Here is a 26,411-nt window from a genome sequence, read left to right as displayed (position 1 = left end):
AATCATGAAAGGCGATGTGCTGGGAACCAGCAGTAGAGACACTTTCAGGGCTCTTTCCACCTTCACTGGAGCATCTGATATAGATCAGGCCTTGGAGGAAGTTCTTCCATGTGCATCATTGCCAAGTTCACTCACAGACCCAGGTGCACATGGCACCAGGCACGCTCTGCCTGACATCGTACCTTCCTCTGCCCAAGAGGTTCTTGTGCTTCACCTTCAGCTACCTTTGTTTGCAAGGCCTAGACTGTCATGTGCCAAAGACAGCATCTGGAGGGGGGCTAATCCTGGGATTAGGAGGTTGTCCTAAAGGATTTCTAAGAGCTCTTGGAGCTGCATGTTGACAATATTATGAAGTGTTTTTACAGGCCCCAGGGAACAGCAGGCAGGGCCCCCAGGGAAGGTTCTGATATCAGAGGAGACATGAGGCACAGGAAGAGCCAAGACAGGAAGGGGGACTGTGTGAGTTCAGGTCAGGGCCACATGGGGACCATCCTCTGGCCCTCAGCAATAGCCCTACAGTCTCCAGCAGTGCTTTCTTCCCAGAGCCACCTCCACTCTCCTGGATTGGAGACTCTATGGCAGGCACAGTCCACCCCCCATTAGCTGGCAACCGACCAAAACTGATGGAAGTGAGAATGATGTTTAATTTATATGAACATCTTCCAGAGAGTTCTCAAAAGATAGGAGACAGGAGAGAAGTGCATGATGATCTCACATAGCATGGCCCTTAGCGAGGGCACCTAGCCTTGCTCTCAGGCACATGAGAGCAAGCTAGGCAGGCTGCACAATCATTTGCTTCTCTGGGCCTCATACCTCTAATCTGCAATATTCAAGGGTGAACAGAGAGACTCCACATGTCCTTCCAGCTTTCAAGGTCCATGAATGGTGAGAAGCAGTGGCCCCATAGGCAAAAGAGCATCTTCAGGCTAAAGTCACTATGATATAGGAAGCTGTCCTCCACAGCACCTGCATCTGAAATTCCACTAGAGCTCCCACTAACCTAGTGCCCAGCCTGTGCTTGTTTTCGACTACTTTCAGGGTTCTAGAAGTTCATGCACTGACCACCTACCTGACAGTGGGGGAATCTCAATGTCCAGATTTTCCCTTTTCATAAGGATGTCAGTTATATGAGATTAGGACCCACTCTAATGACCTCATTTTAACCCAATTACATCTGCAAAGGCTCTAGTTCCAAATAAGGTCACATTCTGAGGTCCTGGAGATTAGAATGGCAACAAGGTTTTGGGGAAAATGAAGTTCAGTCCAAAACAGTCCACTCTCTGGCCCCTCAAATTCATGTCCTTCCCACGTACAAAATACATTCACCCAAACATCCCCCAAAGCACCGGTCACTGCAACATCAACTCTAAATCCAAAAGCTCATCCGTACTCATTTACCGAAGGACCCACATCTCAGCCATGGAGTCAGAACTGCAGACCACATCCCACGGCTCCTCCAGAAGCAACAATCACATACTGTTTGCAACGCACACCCTGGTGATGTGCCCAGCCACTGCACTGTTACGTCCTGACAGCTCCCTTCATTGGTCATGGCAGAGGAGGGCCAATGGTTCCTAGAGACAGCTTCTCAGGTGAAGTTCAAAGGTGACTGCTAAGGATGTTCCCTCAAACAAAGAGGGAAGTGTGTCAGAGCTTTCTGCCTTTCCCGGGCACCAGGAGCCAAGACAGAGAGGCTTGTGGACTTTCTAGTGAAAAATTCAAGCCAAGTCTTCCGACTTGGGATTTCAGAGTTCACTTATTTTTCATTCATGATGATGGTGATTTTTTTTTTTTTTTTGGTGTAATAGCTTTTCTTTTGACCTATAGCCATCTTCATGCCTAGTTCTGAAGAGGTCCTCAAGTCCTGACCATATTCAGGATTCCCAAAAGCTCCCAGAGCAGCAAGGCTGCATGAAGGTGCTGACACACGGCTCAATTTCTCTTCTTCCCTGATTCTGCAGGAAATGCCCACCAAAGAGTAACTTCATTGGAGGGTGCCCAAGCATTCAATGGGGCTCAGGCCTACAGAGGAGATGGAATGAAGAGGGTCCAGGGAAGGGGATGAGCTGGGAGAGAAAGGGGACACAGGGACAAAAGAGGAGATTCAGATGAGGGGAATAACTAGGAGAGAGAGAGAAAAATCTAGAACACAGGCATATAAGAAAGGAAGTGGGCACTGAGAAACCTCACAGGCAGGGCAGGAGAGAGGGAAGGAGCTTGTGCATCTCTGGTGCATCTGAAGAAGAGCTGACTGTCAAACAGGGCGCTCCTTGAAGCGGTTCACTCTTCAGGCCTGCATTCTGCTCCCAGTGCTATTGGGGCTTGCCAGAAGGGCAGGTGGCCACCTGAGACCCACCTTAGCCAAGAGGAGGGCTAGGTGAGGCGGGGAGAGAGAAGATGCCACCCAGCTCTGTCCTGAGCCACTCCTAGCCAGTGGCCTTGCTACAAGGTACACAAGGGACCGCAGGACACATGACCACATGCTAGTGGCCCTGGACACGCAGCTCATTGCAATGAATCACAATACCTCAACCCAGGCTTTCAAAGCCTCTGTCTTCATTCCAGGCTTTAACATCTGTATGAACATGAGACAGATTTGACTCTTCTCTGACAGACAATTCTGACTCATCTGGTGTTAGATTTTTATTAGTGACAGAGATAGAGTAAGATAGCTGTGCTGTAACCAGCATGACTAATTTCCATGTGATTCCAACAGCCTTATAAATTTTCTTAGGGTAAAATGTCATCTTCTTACATTAAACTCATAATGTGGTATAATCGTATATACACACCGCTGTCATATGCTCATGGAGATATGTCTTTTTTTTTTTTTTTAACTTTACAAGGTAAAGTCAGTGAACATGTCTAACTTGACAAGTAAGTTTCTAAAGTGTCAATACAAGAAAAGCTTTTTCTGCCGACAGTTTGAAATGGATGTGGTTCAGTTTTATTCTTTCACTCATTTGGTGAGGTGAGCAATAGTTACCCAGGGCTTACTATGATGAGTGCTGTGCCAGGTGTTCTAAGCTAAACAGACGTGCACTCTGAGAGCTTCCAGGCTAACAGGGGAGAGACATTAGTGACACAACCAGCTAGAAATGGAGGCTGGTGCTATAAAGGAAAGAACAGGGCACATGGAATATGTACTGTGGGGCTTTTGAGCTGAGATCTGAAGAATAAGCAGGAGGTAAGTGGAGTGGGAGAAGAGGTGAAGAAGATCTTCCAAGCAATGGGAATCACTTGTGCAAAGGCTCTCAAGCAGGAGGGCTCTGGGGGGGGGGGGGGGGGGGGGAGGAGGCAGTGTGGGTAAAGTGCAGAGAGACAGGGACAGAGCATCAGTCAGGTGGAGGGGTAGATAGAGAGGGAGGAACTGAGGATGGAAACTCTAAGGACTGAGAATTTATTAGATAGTCCATGCAGGTTTCTAAGTGGACAAATGACAGGAACTGATTTGTCTTTGAAAGGCCACTCTGGCCGCCTTTTGGCGAAGCCATTGGTAAAAGGCAAGTGCAGGTGTGAACACATGAGGTGGGAGGTGAGTGCAGGAAATTAGGGGAGAGAGTATGGTAACTTGGTCGGGGGTGTACAAGTAAAAATTGCCTTTAGTGGGTTCCACAAATTAGTACCATCTGGGGCTTAGTTACAGCAATGGAAGGGGTAGGTGGGTGTGTCCTGGGGGTTCCAGAAACTCCATGAGAAAGGGAAGGAATTTTAGATTTTTTTTAATGGAGGAGCACTCACCTTATTGATAGAATTCCAGAGTGGGAATGGACATGAGGACCTCTTTGAGACGTCTGAATACGCTTAACATATTCAGACATCTTTACAAGTGACAAGGAGACCTCGCGTTTTGGAGGCCTCTTCCCTCTTTGGAGCCAAAAAGATTTCACCTGCACATATTTGAGTTCTCTATCTTAAAGTCAAGAAGACAGATTCCTCCTGAAGGACACCCTCCTATCAGCACCCCCTCTTATTGTGCCTCTCTTGCTGGGATCTCCAAGACCTTTTGTTCCAAGTTGTGAGCATCTATTTTTGGGTAGACTGGGTGGGGTCAACCAAGAACACCATCATGGGAAATCTAGATCTTGTAGTGCTACATAAGGTCACCTAGGACCATACTAGCTGCCCTGGTAGCCTCTCCACACTGTGACTCACTGAAGCTTTTTATACATTGTGTCACTATTAAGCTATAGTTCTTCAGTCTCATCTTCTCTGCTGCTACTAATTGTTAGGGACCCAAGCAGATTTTATACTTGATCCCATTCAGTGGGTCCCCACATCCCCAAGATCACCATGATCATTGAATGAGATCTGAGACCACTGTTGGTAAAATCAGGCCTCTGATTTTAAAACCTCTTGGCGCCTCATCCATTAGGTTCTTGGAAGAGGATGTGGAGGTGAGTGGGAGGATTTCTCCTTTTACCACCCTTTCTATTTTTCCAAATAATGGATATGGGGGGAGATGGAAAGGTTGGCCAGACAATTTAATAGTTTCCATCTCCCATCGATAAAGTGTTTACCATTCCCCACTTGAATTAGAATGTAATTCTTCCTTTAAAATCTCTGGGACACTCTCCGAATCCCAGCACACTAGGATGCCAGTTTAGGTGCCTTCTGACTCACCTCCAGATACTCTCTCCTCCTAACTGCTCAAGCCACAGATTGATGATGGAATGCTCAAGCAAGAAAAAAAATGCTGGTTTGCTTTTCCCAAGCAACAAAACAGGACACACGTTTATCGGAGCAGTGACACGCAATTCTGTATCTGTATATATGGTCTCTCCCTAGTCTTTCCAACCTCAGCGAAACAAGACAAAGCCCCAGTATGCTCCGGGGATGTATCATTCATTCGTTTGTGTGTTCAACAGTCACCGGGGATCCGGGCCAAGGCTGCGGCGGGGTGGGGGGGGGGGGTAGCAAGGACAGAGAAATCCTGGAGGATGAAGTCTGAGGAGGTTCGTGAGCCCAAGAGAGTAAAGACACAGGTAGATTCTGGCCTCAGGTACACAGACTGTTTTAAGTCAAGGAAAGAACTAGAGGCCGTTTTGGTCAAAAAGTTCCCTCCAGGTGGGATCCCACCGGTGGGGATTAGGCTCTCGGGTCCGTGTGCAGCAGCTTTTACGAAGCAGCCCTGAGGGTCAGTATACGGAAAAGCACTTAAGAAAAGCAAAAATGAGGAGTGAAGAGGAGACCGGGGCAGGCCTGTGAGTGGCGAGAAAGAAGAGCCAGGGAGGAAACGCCGACGTCCGCTCCCCGCGCTCTCCGCTGCCGGGACGCTTGGGACACGGGGTGGAGCCGGGGCCGCGAGCCCAGGACAAAAGCGGCGCGGCCGCAGCGTGGGGCGGGGGGCCTGGGCGCGCGGGGGGCCGGGGCCGGGGGGCTCGGACGGGGGGGCGGGGGGCTCGGACGGGGGGGCCCGCGGGGGGGGCGGGGGGCTCGGACGGGGGGGCCCGCGGGGGGGCGGGGGGCTCGGACGGGGGGGCCCGCGGAGGGCTCGGACTGGGGGCTCGGACGGGGCGGGCCCGCGGGGGGGCGGGGGGCTCGGACGGGGGGGCCCGCGGGGGGCTCGGACGGGGGGGCCCGCGGGGGGGCTCGGACGGGGGGGCCCGCGGGGGGCTCGGACGGGGGGGCCCGCGGAGGGCCCGGCGGCGTCACTCACTTTACCTGCGCGCACGGGGTGGTCCGGAGAAGCCATGGGGCAGGGAGGGGCTGACGGGCGCCGGCGGGGCTGCGCGGCCTCGGACCCGGGCGGACGGCGGGACGGCGAGGACGGCGGGCCCCGCGGTGCCGACGCGCCCGACACTGCGCCCCGCCCCCTCCTCCCGGGCCTCCGCCGCCGCCTCCCGGGCCTCCGCCGCCGCCTCGCGCTCACTTCCTGCCTCGGCAATTAGCGGAGCCCCGCGTGGGCGAGGCCGCCTCCCCCGCTGGCTGCCCAGGCGCGGGCTGGGGCGGGGGCGGGGCGGGGCGGAGGCCGGGGTGGGGGCGGGGCCGGGGCGGAGGGGGGGGTGGAGGCCGGGGGGGTGGAGGCCGGGACGGGGGGGGTGGAGGCCGGGCCGGGGGGGGGGGGGGGTGGAGGCCGGGGCGGGGGGAGTGGAGGCCGGGGGGGGGTGGAGGCCGGGGCGGGGGGGGGGTGGAGGCCGGGGCGGGGGCGGGTGGAGGCCGGGGCGGGGGCGGGTGGAGGCCGGGACGGGGGGGGGGGGGGGTGGAGGCCGGGGCGGGGGGGGGGGGGGGGGGTGGAGGCCGGGGCGGGGGGGGGGGTGGAGGCCGGGGGGGGGTGGAGGCCGGGGCGGGGGGGGGGTGGAGGCCGGGGGGGGGGGTGGAGGCCGGGGCGGGGGGGGGTGGAGGCCGGGGGGGGGTGGAGGCCGGGGCGGGGGGGGGTGGAGGCCGGGCCGGGGGCGGAGGCCGGGCGGGGGCCCCGCGGCGCCCGCCCCCGGTACCCCGAAGGCCCGCTCGGCCTCGGCCGCGTGCTGCCCCCTCCCGCGCTGGCCCAGGCGCGCCCGATCCGCGGAGGCCCGGCCCGGCTGCGGCGCCCTCCCGGGTCTGCGCTTGAAGCGCCTCCCGCAGCCTCGGGCCGAGCGTGCTGCCGCCTGAAGGCACCGGCAGCACCTCCGACCTGGGTTTTCCTTTGGCATGTTCGTGATTACGTGACCTCCAGGGCAAGGTGCTGCACAAAGGGAGTGAAAAGGGAACGGCTGATCGACATCCCGACAGCCACGCTAGGAAAATAGTTTGGGGTTCTCTCGAAAACGCGGAATTGGTCCTTAAAAGCAGAGCCCGACCGACAGCATTGGAAAAGGACTGTGCGCCACTTACTCAAGTGAGCACAGATTGGAATCGTTGACCAAGAATATATTCAAAATAGATCTATTTTAACTAAACTCATCATCACTCAGAAATCCATTACACAAAGGTCACAGGCAATTTGGACTTGGTAGCATTCTCTTCAGGGTTTTGAATAATCCATGTTTGCCTTGGCATATGAGAAAGGAAAGACAGATTGGTCTGAAACTGGTTTGTAAGTTAGTATAATAGCCTTTAGTGCACGGTATCGGCAGTTTGTCATAAAGGAGCAGCCTCCAGCTAAAAACTCAGTTTTGAAAAATGCAGAAAAGCAGCAAATGTCTACATACCCTCTTGATGACCAGAGGCTTGCTTGGTGCCTCTCACCATCTGCTTAGTAGTCCTGAGGCCCATAGCACTCTCTGGATTAGGGTCTTATTCTCTGGAATATGCCATGGAAGAAATAACAGGCTCAGAAAAGAGGGTCCTGCTAGTGTCTGAAGAGAGCACAACCTTCTAGGTGAAGCTTTCTGGGGAATTTGTAAGTGGGAGGATAAACTTCCCTTTAGTCTGCTTCTGATAGGAGGGGGATTTTTTTTTTAAGAGTATTTTCTCTTAGAAGCTATTTTGAGGTTTGGTTTGTGGTTCTTTCTGACTTCTCATGAAGATGGAATTATTTCTGAAGTTGGTTGTCAGGAACCACATATCAAGTTGAGCTATCTTGTTAGCAACACAAGCTCAAGCATTGCTATAATGCTGGTTTGCTTTTCAAAACCATGAACTGTAATTCATCTTTGTATCATTATTTATTATGGCAAATAGAAGGTAGGTGGCAGAAATGTACTTTTGGTTTAATTTATTTACATGGAAGATTGACTAGGGACATAAGTTATTATTCCCTTTCATTCAATTTCCCTGTATATCCTATTCTATGAATTGCAGCCATAACCCATCATTATCTTTATTGTTGTCATGTGCTTTGTGAACTATAAAGTGTACACTACAAATGGGAGCTTTCTTTAAAATAATTTATGAAAAACTAATTAAAAAATTTTATCCACCAGAGTCTCCTTTGGGGAGACTCTAGAAAATTTTATCCACCAGAGTCCCCAAAGGATTCCCCTACAAACTATCTGTGGTTACATTATGTCATTCTGCTTTTGTTTCTATTGCTGCCCAAGCAGTGTTTAAAACACTCTTTAAAATGGGTATTTTAAAAAAATAAAAATAAAAAAAATAAAATAAAATAAAATAAAATGGGTATTTTTGACGTTTCCTCATAGCACCTACATATTCATGAATTCAGAATCATAATAAGTGAGGATACTGGAATTGGTGATCATGGAGTCAAACATGCTGGATTTGACTCATGGGCCTGTCACTGTGAGTGTGGGTTGCTTGCTAAACTCTGAATGTGTAAGAATTTGCAGGATTGTGATACTTCACTGGAATAATGTGTGTGTGTGTGTGTGTGTGTGTGTGTGTAATATATATAATATACCATCTCCCTTCCTGCCTTCATTCTATCCTTGGAGTTTCATCTATTGGAAGAAGTTTGTATTGCCTTTGTTCCAAGAAATGAAAAGATATTTATTACAATGTTCATCCATAGCATGGATCAATGCATGGAGTGACAGCATTAACATACTTTATGAACTGCCCATTGCCCCCCAAGCACCAAACAAAATGTCGAGCCCTGAAGAAACCAAAGTGAGAAGTCCTCAACTTTTAGGAGTTTGTGGTCAGGAAAGATTTGCAAATACCTTTTCACTGTAGAACCAGGGTAATGAATGTTTAAACCAGGAAGAGAAGACAACCGGATGGAACAGTGGAAAAAAGACACTGATGATGTAGGAAGCCATTTGGCTGGGTGGTGACCACTCTCAAACTGACAATTTGCCATGAAAACTTCCAGGCAAATTTGAAATCTTTATTCATGATAATATGGCTACAGCCTCCAGTAAAAAACAACAACAACAACAACAACAAACTGTTGGTCTTGTGTCTTTTTTTTTTTTTTTAAGATTTTATTTATTTATTCATGAGAGACATAGAGAGAGAGGCAGAGACACAGGCAGAGGGAGGAGAAGCAGGCTCCATGCAAGGAGCCCGACGTGGGACTTGATCCCAGGATTTGGGATCAGGCCCTGAGCCAAAGGCAGATGCTCAACCGCTGAGCCACCCAGGCGTCCCATGTCTTTTCATAGATAATGACAGTTATCAAAAATGTTTTCTTTAAATGGGGGAAAACAGCAGATCAAAATATATTTTATTTGATTCATCACAGAATATGTTGCTTTTGTTTATTTTACACTGTTCGGGTTAAGTGTTACTTAAATCTATGCAATCTGAGATAAGAAGTTATATTATTGAGGGTATGTACATTGTGTACAAACAAATCCAGCAAACTGGGCTCCCGGACAGGGAGGGTCTGATCTATATAAAAGTGGCTAGAGCTGTAATGGCAGTACATGCATTTGTGGCCATAGAAGGTGGCCTATACTACTACTGAGTGAGCCAGTGAGTCTAGGGGATGCGTGAGGCCTTTGCTGGGTCAGCTGGGAGACGGGTCTCTAAAAACTAGCCCAAGATCACACCACTTGTGCGTTGTGGAAGAAAAGAGCAGAATGACATGTCTGCCAGGATGCACATCGTAGAGAGCCTTGAATGCCAGACAAAAGCATTTGAGACTATTTTTCAGGCAACTGGAAGCCAGGAAGCTAGTTTGGAAAAGCAGCATGTGAAAATTGGTGTTTTTGGAGGATTAGTCTGGCAGCTGTGTGTAGGATAGGATGGAGAAAGGAGAGAACACAATCCTTGAGCGCATTTAATCTTTACAATGCACTGTAATTTATTAGAGTTGAATTTGTATCCTTGTCCAAATGTGAGGGAAACTCATATCTGAGTTCTTTTGTTGCCTTTTTAAGCATTCATTGTCTCATACAAAGTGATGGGTTTACAAATTTGCAGATGTGCATTAAAATGATGTAGTCCAAAATGTTAACAGGGACTAAACAGATGTAAGTAAAATATTATCATTTTTTACTGATTTGAAGACTATTTGACAAGGGGCATAGCATTCTGGTGCATATATTTAAATATGCATAATTCTTAAACTTTCCTCTACTCACTTATACAAAAGCCCTTTAACATATAGGAGATTTAAAAATATATATATAGGAGATTAAATCTCCCTTGCCTACTCCTACCAGCTTACTTTGAATTATTTACCATTCAGAAGCATGAGCTAGAAAACCACGATTTTTGTGCTGTGTTTGCTTTTCCACAAAGAGAATCGCACAGAGTGGGTGATTCTCATAAGAATCAGCATCCTAAAAACACTTTCGATGCCATGGGTAGGGAGAGGGAGGTACAGAGAGGTAAGGAGACAGAGCTTTCTAATGAGCACTTTATTCTAGAATCTTCCTCCAGCCTCAGGATATCACCACTCACAAATGTGTGCTGGTGCCTTGATCCTAGTGCCATCATGCTTAGCATCTTCCAGCTGCTTTCTTAATGAAGCTCTATGTAACAATTTATTTCTTGCTCCAGATTTTGAGAGAAAATCTGTTCGGAGGGATTAACTTTATATATTAAAACCTGAAACCCAGGTAATTAAAGTCAGCTAGAGGAGATTTTATTGTTTCCACTGTTAGGAGAAGAAAACCTGGTGTTACCAGTGACCACATAAAACATGTACAGTTTTTTTTTTTTTTGAGTAGGTGCAAAGCTTTTATTACTGCTATTACATACAAGCCTAGAAATGGTCTGTTCCCAATGAAAAATACCACCTTTTCTACACTTATGCAAGTTGTAAAACCTCTCTCTTTTTCCACCAGAATTGTTCCAATAAGCCCTTTATGTCTGGTGACCCGTCATGACACAGTGTAGTTTCTGAGTTTTCTTAGTTTGCTGTTACACCCCAGAGTTTAGTTTCCTATGTTGCATACCCCCAGAATGTGAAACATAGGCTCAAGTGGTTGACCCAGGAATCTACAAAATCATATGTCATTAAATAAATCATATTAACAACTTGTCATTTAGAATTTATTCTGAGCTGAGACAAGAAGGTGGGCTTAGATCTAGATGAGTCGACTGAGGTACTTCTAGAACTAGTAAGCAAGTTTAGCTTGGAGGAGAGATAAAGCTCAATGTATAGAACCCCAACAGCTTTCTTATAGACCAACAATAACCAACAATGGGAAAGCAATCCCATTTACAGTAGCAAATAAAGTTATAAAGTTACTGGGGACAAATTCAATAAAACTGTGTTTAAAAATTGCAAGAACTGGGATCCCTGGGTGGCGCAGCGGTTTGGCGCCTGCCTCTGGCCTAGGGCGTGATCCTGGAGACCGGGGATCGAATCCCATGTCGGGCTCCCGGTGCATGGAGCCTGCTTCTCCCTCTGCCTATGTCTCTGCCTCTCTCTCTCTCTGTGACTATCATAAATAAATAAAAATTAAAAAAAAAATTGCAAGAACTGAGGCACTTGGGTGGCATAGTTGGTCAAGTGCATGACTCTTGGTTTTTGGCTCCAATGGAGGTCATGAGATTGAGCCCCATGTCAGGCTCCACACTCAGCACAGACTCTGCTTGGGACATTCTTTCCCACTCTCTCTGCACCCCTCCTAATATAATAAATAAATCTTTAAAAACTTGTAAGAATTACAAAGCTTTCCTGAAAGACATAAAAAAATAAATCTGACTACATAGAGAGCTAGACCAGGTTAATAGATAAGAAGCCTCAATATTGTCAAGACACTCATGATTCCTTATTAATCTATGGAGTTAATAAAACCCAATCAAGCTAATAAGATTTTCTTAGAACATGAAACCGGTTGCAAATTTATATAGAAGGGTAAATTCAAGATAATTTTGAGAAAGAGCAACAAAGAGGAAATTTGCCCTAATAGATAGCAAGATATTATAAAGCAACAGTAATTAAAACAGTTGGTATAAAGAGAAATGAATGAGGATATAAAAATAATTCAAGCAGAGATTCTTGTATCTTTTGGGAATTTGCTATATGATAGACATTTGAATGGTGAGGGGCCCCTGGGTGGCTCAGTCAGTTAGCACCCAACTCTTGATTTCTGCTCAGGTCATATCTCAGGGTTTGTGGGGTCAAGCCATGAGTCAGGCTCCAGGCTCAAGAGTAGTCTGCTTGGGTTTCTCTCCCTATTCTCCTTCCCCTACTCACAAGTTCTGTCTCTCTCTCTCAAATCACCTTAAAAATAAAATATATATATATATATAGTATAAAGATTGACAGTTCAAAAATAGCATTGGGATATTTTTCTACTTAGATGAACAATGCAATTTATATCCCTGCCTCACCTTATATACAAAAGTAAGGGCAGCCCCAGTGGCACAGCAGTTTAGCATCGCCTGCAGCCCAGGGTGTGATCCCGGAGATCCAGGATCGAGTCCCACGTTGGGCTCCCTGCATGGAGCCTGCTTCTCTCTCTGCCTGTGTCTCTGCCTCTCTCTCTCTCTCTCTCTCTCTCTGTGTGTGTGTGTGTCTCTCATGAATAAAGAAATAAAACCTTTAAAAAAACAAAAAACAAAAGTAAGCTTCAAATAGATTAGATATCTAACTCTAAAGCATTTAACTTTAAAATTACTAAAAAAGACTATAAGAGAGAATGTCTTAATAACTTCAGTTGCAGGAAAGGCTTTCTTTTTTTAAATATTTATTTATTTATTTTAGAAAGAGAGAGAGAGTGGGGTGGGTAAGGAAGGGCAGAGGCAGAGGCAGAGAGAGTCTTAAGCAGCTCCGTCCTGAGTGCTAAGCCCAACATGGGGCTTGATCTCATAACCCAGGTACCCCAGAAAAGTCTTTCTTTTTTTTAAAGATTTTATTCATTTATTTGTGAGCGAGTGAGGGGGGGTGGGGCAGGGCCAGAGACATAGGCAGAGGGAGAAGCAGGCTCCATGCCCGGGGCCTGACATGGGACTCAATCCCTGGACTGGATCCTGGAGGATCAGGTCCTGGGCTGAAGGCAGTGCTAAACCGCAGAGCCACCCAGGCTGCCCTAGAAAAGTCTTTCTTAAGGTAAAAAAATCAACAGACATAAAATAAAAATCTGATAAACCTAACTGGATAAAAATTCAAATTCTGTGCCATAATAGAAAATTATAATATTGGGGTAAATTCAAGAAATTAATTACATATATAATATTCTATTTTATAACTGTAATTATAAAATATAAGATAAAATTTAATTATAAAATATTTGTACTTCTAATTATAAAATAAAACAGTATATAATATATAGTTTATATAAAATTAACCTTTGATCAATATCCAAAATTTTCAACATTTATCCAAATAAAGTATATTAAAAATAATTCATTCAGTATAAGGTTAGACAAAGACTAAGTAGAAAATTCCTAGAAAAAAACAAAATGATTAATAAAAATATAAGGTGCTCAGCCTTTAAAAATAATACAAATACAAATTAAGGAAATAGTGAGCTATCAGATTGGCAAAAACTTATCAAATACTAGCAAGATTGCAAAGAAACAGTTCTTTATACACTGTAAGAATGTAAAGTAATATGGTCACATTGGAGAGCAATTTACCTAAAATACCTAAAATTGCTAAAATTGACCTAAAATTTCCATAAAGGAACACTTACATATAGTACACTGTTTGTAGTAGCAAATATTAGAAACAACCAAAATGCCAATCAAAAGGAGAACGAAAAAAGTAAAAAAGGAGAACGAATAAATACATAATATAATCATGACAATGCAATGTTTTACAGAATTTACCAAAAATAAGCTTAAAAACATTTTCAGTGAAAAAACAAGTTGCAAAGTGATATGAGGGGTAGACAGAAGCCAATACCTATGTTTTCTATAACTATATGTAAAATTTTTTAAAAATGGATACCTGTCAACTTTGCCTTGTGACCAGAGTAACAGGAACCAGATTTTAGCCCCTGCCTAAAACAAGAACCAAAAACAAAAACAAAAACAAAAACAAAAACAAAAAACAAGTAAAATATATGAGACAACAGTTTTCAAGGCACTGCACATCAGACAAAAAACTAGTGATTCCTAAGAGCTGGGATATAAGCCAGGTGATTCTATGATTGCCCCAGCTTACTGCCTTTAAGGGAATTTCCAGGTTGCAGTGCAAAGAAAGGGAATGCAGACAAAGCCCTATAGACTCCCTGATGTGAAGAGATGAAGTCACAGGACAGAATGCTGCAGAGAATTCACAGAAAGTTCCTCTTAACTACTCAGTGTAACATTTACTGATGGATGCATTCATGTTGGAAATTACCCAGAGTTGGGGAAAGGATGATTAGAGGGACTATGTCAGAGAATTAGAGGTGACAGTACCTTGCGCTCGCTCAGAGCCACGAATATTGCTTATTCCTACCAACCGGACTGGAGAAACTTTATATTTTATGGGAATTTGGTAGAGTACACAGAAGAGTCTTGCCTCAATAGTGGAGAATAATTATCCCTGGACTGATCAAGCACTGCCCCAGTTCCACCCAGAGAATTTTAAAAGCAAGACCCAAAAGGATCAAACTCTTTTCTGGTAACTTAGTTGGATCTTGAAAAGTTCAATTTAAAGACTGATTATGCCAAATGTTGACATGCATATGGAGGAGCTTAATTCCGCTGCCCCAGTGGTTGCAACGTCAAGGAGTACAACCAGTTTGAAAAACCATTTGGCAGTTTCTTGAAAATTTAAATATACACCTACACCATGATCTTACCATTCTACCTATTTATCCAAGTTTTAAAAATTCACATGTCCAGATAAAGACTTATGCACATTTAAGTGCAGCTTTATTTGTAATAACTCCAAACTGGAAACAACCTAGATGTCCATCAACAGATGAACTGATACAAATATTGAGGTACACCTTTATAATGAAATACTACTCAGTAATAATAGTAATGAGCTATTATACACATAACAACATGGATGAATCTCAAAATAGTTGAGCAAGAGAGGGCAGAAAAAAAAGAAGAGCACATAATGTATGACTCCACTAATATAAACCTATTGAAATGCAAACTCACCTATAGTGATAGAAAACTGATCAGTGGGTGCCTAGGATTGAGGATGGGAGGGAAGTATGATTACCAAGGGAAATGAGTAGAATTGGGGAATGGATAGGTTCACCACATACAGCTTGCGGTAATGGTTTTATAGATGTATATCTATATCAAAAGTTACCAAATTGTACACTTTAAATATGTGTTTGTTGTATGATAATTATACCTCAATAAAGTTTTTTTTTAAGGATGGATACATGCCAAACTCATAACAATGGCTACTAATGTCCCCTTTTGGGCAACAGGGGAAGGACCAGGATTGGAAGAGATTAATGCTTAAAGAGAATTCAGCTCTTTCTGTAATGTTCTAATTTTATACATAAATATTTATCTTTGTATATATTATTTAATTAAAATTTTAAATAGGAAATTTGGAAATAAATTTCATAAAGGTGCCTGCTTAACAAAATCAGTCCTGACCTGCCTTGTCCCCCACCCCCATAGACACTGTTTTGGGCTGATGTATTTGCAAAGATACAAGTCTTTGTATATGATACAAGATACAATTTTTCAAGTCTGCTTGAAAAATTTTCCTTCATGCTTCTCATTTTTCAGATGATGAAATGTTCAATATTGCCGACTATGAAATAAATATGAAAGTAATAATTTTTTATCCATTTTACACAATAAGTGGTGGTCAGCATATTTGAAATGACTTGAGACTTCTCCTATCTGAGATTATATACCCATTAGAATTTGATTTCTTTGTGTCGCACTATTTTGATCTCTTTTAAAATGCAAATAGTTTCATTCTATTAGCAATTATTTGCATCCAATCAGGTTTTCTCTGGGGGAACTGGAGAACATTAGGAAGAGAGGAAATAATGAAGCAGAGCAAGGAAGTTCACCAAGAGGAAAGGTAGAGGGCACCAAAGACAAAGGGACCTGAAGACCTGTGCAAGAACAACCTTGAACATCTGTAACAGCAGTTTCAGTGGAATAAACTTTTTTTTAAAAATAAATTTATTTTTTATTGGTGTTCAATTTACCAACATACAGAATAACACCCAGTGCTCATCCTGTCAAGTGCCCCCGTCAGTGCCCATCACCCATTCACCCCCACCCCCCAGCCTCCTCCCCTTCCACCACCCCTAGTTCATTTCCCAGAGTCAGGAGTCTTTATGTTCTGTCTCCCTTTCTGATATTTCCCACACATTTCTTCTCCCTTCCCTTATATTCCCTTTCACTATTATTTATATTCCCCAAATGAATGAGACCATATGATGTTTGTCCTTCTCCGATTGAAAAAAACAAAAGCAAGCAGGCATTTCCTCTGTTGCTCCACTTCCTTATTCCTACACACACAGGATTCCCAGGCTCCAAGGGACACCAGAGCTATCAATAGAAGGAAAGTCACCAAGTGGGGAAATGCCACCTGTCTTCCAACAACAGGATTGAACTTCTGTTGTGCCAGAATGTGAATGAGAACATACAATGTTTGTCCTTCTCCAATTGACTTACTTCACTCAGCATAATACCTTCCAGTTCCATCCACGTTGAAGCAAATGGTGGGTATTTGTCGTTTCTAATGGCTGAGGAATATTCCATTGTATACATAGACCACATCTTCTTTATCCATTCATCTTTCGATGGACACCGAGGCTCCTTCCACAGTTTGGCTATTGTGGACATTGCTGCTAGAAACATCGGGGTGCCGGTGTCCCAGCGTTTCATTGCATCTGTATCTTTGGGGTAAATCCCCAACAGTGCAATTGCTGGGCCGTAGGGCAGGTCTATTTTTAACTCTTTGAGGAACCTCCACACAGTTTTCCAGAGTGGCTGCACCAGTTCACATTCCCACCAACAGTGTAAGAGGGTTCCCTTTTCTCCGCATCCTCTCCAACATTTGTTGTTTCCTGCCTTGTTAATTTTCCCCATTCTCACTGGTGTGAGGTGGTATCTCATTGTCGTTTTGATTTGTATTTCCCTGATGGCAAGTGATGCGGAGCATTTTCTCATGTGCATGTTGGCCATGTCCATGTCTTCCTCTGTGAGATTTCTCTTCATGTCTTTTGCCCATTTCATGATTGGATTGTTTGTTTCTCTGGTGTTGAGTTTAATAAGTTCTTTATAGATCTTGGAAACTAGCCCTTTATCTGATACGTCATTTGCAAATATCTTCTCCCATTCTGTAGGTTGTCTTTTAGTTTTGTTGACTGTATCCTTTGCTGTGCAAAAGCTTCTTATCTTGATGAAGTCTCAATAGTTAATTTTTGCTTTTGTTTCTTTTGTCTTCGTGGATGTATCTTGCAAGAAGTTACTGTGGCTGAGTTCAAAAAGGGTGTTGCCTGTGTTCTCCTCTAGGATTTTGATGGAATCTTGTCTCACATTTAGATTTTTCATCCATTTTGAGTTTATCTTTGTGTATGGTGGAAGAGAGTGGTCTAGTTTCATTCTTCTGCATGTGGATGTCCAATTTTCCCGGCACCATTTATTGAAGAGACTGTCTTTCTTCCAATGGATAGTCTTTCCTCCTTTATCAAATATTAGTTGACCATAAAGTTCAGGGTCCACTTCTGGGTTCTCTATTCTGTTCCATTGATCCATGTGTCTGTTTTTGTGCCAGTACCACACTGTCTTGATGACCACAGCTTTGTAGTACAACCTGAAATCTAGCATTATGATGCCCCCAGATATGGTTTTCTTTTTTAAAATTCCCCTGGCTATTCGGGGTCTTTTCTGATTCCACACAAATTTTAAAATAATTTGTTCTAACTCTCTGAAGAAAGTCCATGGTATTTTGATAGTGATTGCATTAAACGTGTAAATTGCCCTGGGTAACATTGACATTTTCACAATATTAATTCTGCCAATCCATAAGCATGGAATATTTTTCCATCTCTTTGTGTCTTCCTCAAATTCTTTCAGAAATGTTCTATAGTTTTTAGGGTATAGATCCTTTACCTCTTTGGTTAGGTTTATTCCGAGGTATCTTATGCTTTTGGGTGCAATTGTAAATGGGATTGACTCCTTAATTTCTCTTTCTTCAGTCTCATTGTTAGTGTATAGAAATGCCAGTGATTTCTGGGCATTGATTTTGTATCCTGCCACGCTACCAAATTGCTGTATGAGTTCTAGCAATCTTGGGGTGGAGGATTTGGGGTTTTCTATGTAGAGTATCATGTCATCGGCAAAGAGGGAGAGTTTGACTTCTTCTTTGCCAATTTGAATGCCTTTAATGTCTTTTTGTTGTCTGATTGCTGAGGCTAGGACTTCCAGTACTATGTTGAATAGCAGTGGTGAGAGTGGACATCCCTGTCTTGTTCCTGATCTTAGGGGAAAGGCTCCCAGTGCTTCCCCATTGAGAATGATATTTGCTGTGGGCTTTTCGTAGATGGCTTTTAAGATGTTGAGGAATGTTCCCTGTATCCCTACACTCTGAAGAGTTTTGATCAGGAATGGATGCTGTATTTTGTCAAATGCTTTCTCTGCATCTAATGAGAGGATCATATGGTTCTTGGATTTTCTCTTGCTGATATGATGAATCACACTGATTGTTTTACGAGTGTTGAACCAGCCTTGTGTCCCGGGGATAAATCCTACTTGGTCATGGTGAATAATTTTCTTAATGTATTGTTGGATCCTATTGGCTAGTATCTTGTTGAGAATTTTTGCATCCATGTTCATCAGGGATATTGGTCTGTAATTCTCCTTTTTGGTGGGGTCTTTGTCTGGTTTTGGAATTAAGGTGATGCTGGCCTCATAGAATGAATTTGGAAGTACTCCATCTCTTTCTATCTTTCCAAACAGCTTTAGTAGAATAGGTATGATTTCTTCTTTAAATGTTTGATAGAATTCCCCTGGGAAGCCATCTGGCCCTGGACTTTTGTGTCTTGGGAGGTTTTTGATGACTGCTTCAATTTCCTCCCTGGTTATTAGCCTGTTCAGGTTTTCTATTTCTTCCTGTTTCAGTTTTGGTAGTTTGTGGCTTTCCAGGAATGCGTCCATTTCTTCTAGATTGCCTAATTTATTGGCGTAGAGCTGCTCCTAATATGTTTTTACAATCATTTGTATTTCCTTGGTGTTGGTAGTGATCTCTCCTTTCTCATCCATGATTTTATTAATTTGAGTCTTCTCTCTCTTCTTTTTAATAAGGCTGGTTAATGGTTTATCTATCTTATTAATTCTTTCAAAGAACCAACTCCTGGTTTTGTTGATCTGTTCCACAGTTCTTCTGGTCTCAATTTCGTTGAGTTCCGCTCGAATCTTAATTAACTCCCTACTTCTGCTGGGTGTAGGATCTATTTGCTGTTTTTTCTCTAGCTCCTTTAGGTGTAAGGTTAGCTTTTGTATTTGAGTTCTTTCCAGTTTTTGAATGTATGCTTGTATTGCAATGTATTTCCCCCTCAGAACTGCTTTTGCTGTATCCCAAAGATTTTGAACGGTTGTATCTTCATTCTCATTAGTTTCCATGAATCTTTTTAATTCTTCCTTAATTTCCTGGTTGACTGTTTCATCTTTTAGCAGGATGGTCCTTAACCTCCACGTGTTTGTGGTCCTTCCAAACTTCTTGTTGTGATTTAGTTCTAATTTCAAGGCATTATGGTCTGAGAATATGCAGGGGACGATCCCAATCTTTTGGTATCAGTTCAGACCCGATTTGTGACCCAGTATGTGGTCTATTCTGGAGAAAGTTCCATGTGCACTTGAGAAGAATGTGTATTCAGTTGAGTTTGGATGTAAAGTTCTGTAGATATCTGTGAAATCCATCTGGTCCAGTGTATCATTTAAGCTCTTGTTTCTTTGGAGATGCTGTGCTTAGAAGACCTATCAAGGGTAGAAAGAGCTAGATTGAAGTCACCAAGTATAAGTGTATTATTATCTAAGTATTTCTTCACTTTGGTTATTAATTGATTTAAATATTTGGCAGCTCCCACATTCGGGGCATATATATTGAGGATTGTTAAGTCCTCTTGTTGGATAGATCCTTTGAGTATGAGATAGTGTCCCTCTTCATCTCTCACTACAGTCTTCGGGGTAAATTTTAGTTTATCTGATATAAGGATGGCTACCCCTTCTTTCTTTTGAGGACCATTCGAATGGTAAATGGTTCTCCAACCTTTTATTTTCAGGTTGTAGGTGTCCTTCTGTCTAAAATGAGTCTCTTGTAGACAGCAAATAGATGGGTCCTGCTTTTTTATCCAGTCTGACACCCTGCGCCTTTTGATGGAGTCATTAAGCCCATTCACGTTCAGAGTTACTATTGACAGATATGAGTTTAGTCATGAGTTTCATCATGATATCTATTCAGTCCTTGTTGGTGGATTGTTACACTGAACTTCTTCTTAAAGGGGAATTTTAAGAGTACCCCTTAAAATTTCTTGCAGAGCTGGTTTGGAGGTCACATATTCTTTCAGTTCCTGCCTGTCTTGGAAGCTCTTTATCTCTCCTTCCATTTTGAATGAGAGCCTTGCTGGATAAAGTATTCTTGGTTGCATGTTCTTCTCATTTAGGACCCTGAATATATCCTGCCAGCCCTTTCTGGCCTGCCAGGTCTCTGTGGAGAGGTCTGCTGTTAACCTAATACTCCTCCCCATAAAAGTCAGGGATTTCTTGTCTCTCGCTTCTTTAAGGATCCTCTCTTTATCTTTGGAATTTGCAAGCTTCACTATTAAATGTCGAGGTGTTGAACGGTTTTTATTGATTTTAGGGGGGGAATCTCTCTATTTCCTGGATCTGAATGCCTGTTTCCCTTCCCAGATTAGGAAAGTTTTCAGCTATGATTTGTTCAAATACATATTCTGGCCCTCTGTCCCTTTCGGCGCCCTCAGGAACCCCAATTAAACGTAGGTTTTTCTTCCTCAGGCTGTCGTTTATTTCCCTTAATCTGTCTTCATGGTCTTTTAATTGTCTGTCTCTTTTTTCCTCAGTTTCCCTCTTTGCCATCAACTTGTCTTCTATGTCACTCACTAGTTCTTCCACCTCGTTAACCCTCGTTGTTAGGACTTCTAGTTTGGATTGCATCTCATTCAATTGATTTTTAATTTCTGCCTGATTGGATCTAAATTCTGCAGTCACGAAGTCTCTTGAGTCCTTTATGCTTTTTTCTAGAGCCACTAGTAGCTGTAAAATAGTGCTTCTGAATTGGCTTTCTGACATTGAATTGTAATCCAGATTTTGTAACTCTGTGGGAGAGAGGACTGTTTCTGATTCTTTCTTTTGAGGTGAGGTTTTCCTTCTAGTCATTTTTGCTCAGTGCAGAGTGGCCAAAAACAAGTTGTATTGGGAAAAGGAGAAAAAGAGATAGAGAAAAAAAGGAAAGAAAAGAGAAAAAGAAAAAAGAAAAAAGGAAGAAAAAAGGGAAAAAAGAAAAAAGAAAGAAAAAGAAAGAAAGGAAAAAAAGGGGTGGGGGAAGCAAACAAAGCAAAAAGCAAAAAAAACACGGGGGGGTATCCTCTGATTCTGTATACTGTAAGTAAGTCCCTTGACTTCCCCTGGAACTTTCCAGTTCTGCTTGGTCAATAATTCATTTTTCCCGTGTCCGTCTACCTGGTCTTCTGGGGGAGGGGCCTGCTGTGCTGATTTTCAGGTGTTAGCACTTGGGGGAGCTGCTCAGTCTCCTGCCTGGTGCAGGGCTCACTGGGGGTTGTTTACCCCATGAGGCCCCAGGAGGAACAGCCACAGTGGCAGGGGCAGCTCTGCAGCCCTGGAGTCAGCCCCCGCAGTAACTCCAGGGCTCTCCGTCTGCAGGGCCTGGAGGCTCCGGGGCGGGGCCGCTGATCTGCTCAGCTCGGGGCAGGAGCGTCCTCGCTGTCCTGGGCCCTCCCGGCCTCTGCCTGTCCCCGGGGAGGCCGGATCCTGGGCTGTATCCCGGTCCCTGTGCCTCTGGGTCTGCGCTGGTGGATTCGCGCTCCCGCCCCGCAGCCCCCTCCGCGGAGCCACGCCCGAGCCCCTCCGAGCTGCTCCCGATGCCCCGCAGCCCCCTCCGCACGGAGCCTCTTCCTCTGCCCGAGCCCCTCCGAGCTGCTCCCGGGTCCAGCCGAGCACGAGCTGCAGCCCTTTAAGGAGCTCCGCGTCTGTTAGTGTCCCAGGGAGCCCGAGGGCATCCCCGCCCTCCTGGGTCCTGCTCTAACTCCCTGCGGGCCCCTTTCCGCCCGGGAAGGTTGGTGCAGCTCCTGCTTCTCCGGGACGGGGCTCTCCTGTCCTGGGGACACTCGCCCCTGCCTCAGCCCGGCTCCTCGCGGGGCCCCTCCCCCTTGGAGGCCTTTTGTTCCTTTATTTCTTTTTCCCCCGTCTTCCTACCTTGATAGAAGCTCGAACTCTTCTCACTGTAGCGTTCCAGCCGTTCTCTCTTTAAATCTCAGGCCGAATTCGTAGATTTTCAGGATAATTTGAAGGTTATCTAGGTAATTTGATGGGGACAGGTGATTTGGAGACCCTACTCTTCCACCAACTTGCTCCTCCTCCTCAGTGGAATAAACTTGTGCTTTTTTACACTAAGTTACAGTTGGCACAATTAGCATGCCAAGAAGTTTAATTCAGTTGAAAAAGAAGGGGAAGTTTAAATTGTAAATTTCTCATAGGTTACTAGAATTTAATTGACCTTTCTTTTGCAATTATTGAGAACTTGCATTTTAGAAATGCCCATCACCAGAATTTCAATAAAAGTTTTCTCAGTTTCAGGACTACATATTTCTTTTGTTGAGAGGAGAGATTGTCATTTAACTTGTTTCAGTAGGCAACTCCTTATGATACTCAGATATTTTCCATTTCCATCAGTGCAAAGATTTGAAGGTGTGGAGAGAGGACTAATCCTTATCTCTCTTCTCCCCTTCCTCCTCTCACAACCAAAAGATCCAATCAATGATGCATATTACAGTCATTTTCTTAACACAGTTTGGGATGGAGAATTATGGATGTGAAGTTGGATATAAGAAAATAATCCAAAGAAGAATAATTTTAAGTGCACAAAGATAATCATTTTAGCCGAAGTGTAACTAAGAAATAAAGGAAAAGCAGTAGCACCTAAATGTTTAATAAAGTAGAGTGGTTGAATTGGTTGAATTATGTCCATTAATTGATAATCACAAAAGTATATTGATACAACAATAAAATCATTATTTTGCTTTCAAATACTTGAAACTTGATAATGGCCAGCATGGAGCCTGAAAGTCATCACTCCTTCCTGACAACAAGTAAAATCTCAACAAACTATAAGCCAACAGCCCTCTTTAGACCCATCAGAGAAGTGGAGTCATGGGGAAAACCACTGCTTTCAAAATTGGAGAAACCAACAGGCCACTATAGAGGATTACAATCTATTAGAACAGAAACCCATAAATGGAAAACTTCATTGGAATTAGTACTAAGGCAGAAAAGCCTGAACTGTAATTGATCAGTTGCTGAAGGCTCAGTGTGGATTTCTGAGAAATAAAAATTCCAGGGGTAACCACACTTTTTTATGAATTTCAGCTCCAGAAGTTTGACCAAGTTCAACAGCCAGTATCAGCAGAAACTGAAGAAACAGGATCATTTTGAAATACACAGAGCATTTGTTCTTAAAAAGGCCTCCCCTTCAGAGGAACTATTCTACCAGAGTCTAAACTATTGGGGTTTTATCACAGCCTCATCAACCTGGAGGAAGGAAATGTCCAACTTTAGCTGGCTCTAACCTTCTCCATAGGAGAAAGGAAAGGCCCAACTCCAACCCACTGTAGCAATTTTGTCTCATCTTGGGAGGAGAGTGTACCGAAAAGCATTTGTGGAGTTTGTAGTCCAGAGGCATAGATTCACTAGAAGACTGAAACCAAATAACAGGACTACAGAATGCTCCCTCTCCCCAACACTCACCACCATATTATAAAGGCCTATGTAATGCAGTTTCTTTTACCTAGTACATCATGTCTGGCTATCAAGAAAAAATGACAAGGCATGTTAAAAAGGTAAAAGGCAGTTGTTTCTAATGGATGAAGTAGACAAATGCAAGAACAGATTGGCAATTCAAGCAGGGAGATGTAAATTCTCAGAAGAAAAATTTTTTAACGCTAGAAATTAAAAATTAAAAAAACCCACTGTAACAAACAAAGGATCTTCTATGGGCTCATTTGCAAGTGGGATATGGCTGAGATGCAAAATTCAGAGTTTCAGGATAAGTCAGTAGAAAATTCCAAAATGAAAAAGAAAAGGGAATAAAAACAGTGGGCGGGGAAACTAAAACAAAATATTCAGGAGCTGGGAGGTAGCTATAAAAGTTTTAACATACATGTAATGGGAATATCAGAAGGAGAAGAGAGAAAGGAATAAAAGAAATATTTGAAGTAATAATGCCTGAGAATTTTCCTAAATTAACATAAGGGACCAACCCACAGATCCAGGAATCTCAGAGAACACCAAGCAGAATAAATGACAAAAACCAAAACCAAACCAAATAAACAAAATCTATACCTAAGCATATTATATTCAAACTTCAGAAAGGCAATGATAAAGAAAAAAATGAGCCAGTGAATAAAAACACCTTACTTGGGCAGCCCCGGTGGCCTGGTGGTTTAGCGCCGCCTTCAGTCCAGGGTGTGATCCTGGAGACCCGGGATTGAGTCCCACATCAGGCTCCCTGCATGGAGCCTGCTTCTCCCTCTGCCTGTGTCTCTGCCTCTCTCTCTCTGTCTCTCGTGAATAAATAAATAAAATCTTTAAAAAAAAAAAAAACACCTTACTTATAGAGGAATAAAGGTAAAAATTACAACCAACTTCTGCTCAGAAACCATGCAAACAATAAGACTGTTGTGTGAAATATCTAAAGTGTTGAAAGAAAAAAATGCCAACCTAGAATTCTGCACCCTGCAAACTTGTCCTTCAAAAGTTAAAGAGAAGTAAAGATTTTCTCAAGTAAACCAAAATTGAAGAAATTAATTGCCAGTGGACCTGCCTAATAAGAAATGTTAAAAGTTCTTTAGAAGGAAAAAATATAGGTTAAAAACTCAGATCTAAATAAAGAAAGGAAGATCATCAGGGAAGCAAGAAGTCAAGGCAAAATAAAAACTTTTATATTTTTAAAAATTATATTATTTATTATATTTTAATAGATTTAACAAATAATTTTTCAAAATAATAATAGCAGCAATGTATCCAATTATGTATGTTTATGTACATATGTATGTTTATGTATGCTTATTGTATAAGTGAAATGAGTGAGTGACAGCAATGATACAAGGGATATGTGGGAGGAATTAGGAATAGTTTATTATAAGTTACTTGCACTACCTGCATTATTTGAAAGTGGCTTGTATTAGTTATTATATTGTGAAGTCTAGGACAACCACTAGAAAAAGTTTTTTTAAAAAGTAATATAACTGTTATGCTACAAAAGAAGAGAAAATAGAATCACATAAAATGCTCAATTAAAACTACAAAAGGCAGAGGAAGATAAAAACAGGAACACAGAACAAAGGCAACAAATGGACAATAGTAACAACTATGGTAGATATTAATCCAACAATATCAATAATCACTTTAAATGTTAATAAATACATTAACTAAAAGACAGAAATTGTTGGAATGGATTAAAAAAACAAGATCTAACCATATGTCTACAAGAAACTTATTTTAAATATAAAGGCACACATATATAGATTAAAAGGGATGGAGAGACATATACCATGCTGATTAAAAGAAAACAGAAGTAGCTATATTAATTTCTGACAGAGCAGACCCCAGAACAAAGAAAATTATCAGAGATACAGAGAGGCATTACATAATAATAAAGAGGTCAATTTCCCAAAAAGACTTACCTCTTAATATGTATGTGTCTAACAACAGAGCATAAAAATTCATGAGGCATGGGATGCCTGGGTGGCTCAGTGGTTAAGCATCTGGCTTTGGCTCAGGTCGTGATCCTGGAGTCCTGGGATCGAGTCCCACATCAGGCTCCCTTCATGGAGCCTGCTTCTCCCTCTGCCTATGTCTCTGCCTCTCTCTCTCTGTGTCTCTCATGAATAAATAAAATAAAATCTTAAAAAAATGCATGAGGCAAAAACTGCTAGAACTACAAGGAGAAACAGATGAATTCATTATTACAGTTGGAGAATTCAACACCCTCTGTGAGAAATGGGCAGATCAGTAGAAAATCAGTAAGGACATATTTGAACACATCAGCACCATTAATCAATAGACATAATTGACATCTATCAACTATTTCATTCAACTACAGCAGAACACACATTCTTGATAAAGAACATATACCAAAAAAACACAATTAACGCTACACTTAATGGTGAGAAACTCTAAGTTTTCCTGCTAGATCAGGAACAAGATAAAGATGTCTACTCTCAACACTCCTTTTCAACATCATATTGGAAGTCTTAGCTAGTGAAATAAAACAAGAAAAGGAGGGATCCCTGGGTGGCGCAGCGGTTTGGCGCCTGCCTTTGGCCCGGGTCGCGATCCGGGAGACCCGGGATCGAATCCCACGTCGGGCTCCCGGTGCATGGAGCCTGCTTCTCCCTCTGCCTGTGTCTCTGCCTCTCTATCTCTCTCTGTGTGTGACTATCATAAATAAATAAAAATTAAAAAAAAAATTTAAAAAAAAAATAAATAAAAAAAGAAAAGGA

At 43.2% G+C, this 26,411-nt stretch overlaps 1 protein-coding gene across 2 annotated transcripts in view; it reads right to left on the bottom strand.

The window, feature by feature from the left end:
• Positions 1-5,946, bottom strand: part of EDARADD (EDAR associated death domain) — a 64,588-nt gene extending 58,642 nt beyond the window's left edge. Inside the window, exon 1 of one of the 2 annotated variants that reach the window (XM_041748855.1) lies at positions 5,665-5,946. In XM_041748855.1, coding sequence (XP_041604789.1) covers positions 5,665-5,695 — 31 coding nt within the window. In that variant the 5' untranslated portion in view covers positions 5,696-5,946. The remainder of the gene's footprint in view (positions 1-5,664) is intronic. The other variant, XM_041748854.1, reaches the window with a different exon arrangement.
• Between the last annotated feature and the right edge of the window lie 20,465 nt (positions 5,947-26,411).

This window comes from Vulpes lagopus, chromosome 3, assembly GCF_018345385.1.
Source record: "Vulpes lagopus strain Blue_001 chromosome 3, ASM1834538v1, whole genome shotgun sequence".
NCBI classification, from domain to species: domain Eukaryota; kingdom Metazoa; phylum Chordata; class Mammalia; order Carnivora; family Canidae; genus Vulpes; species Vulpes lagopus.
The sequence above is the reverse complement of the archived record's forward strand: the minus strand, read 5'-3'. Positions and strand labels throughout refer to the sequence as shown.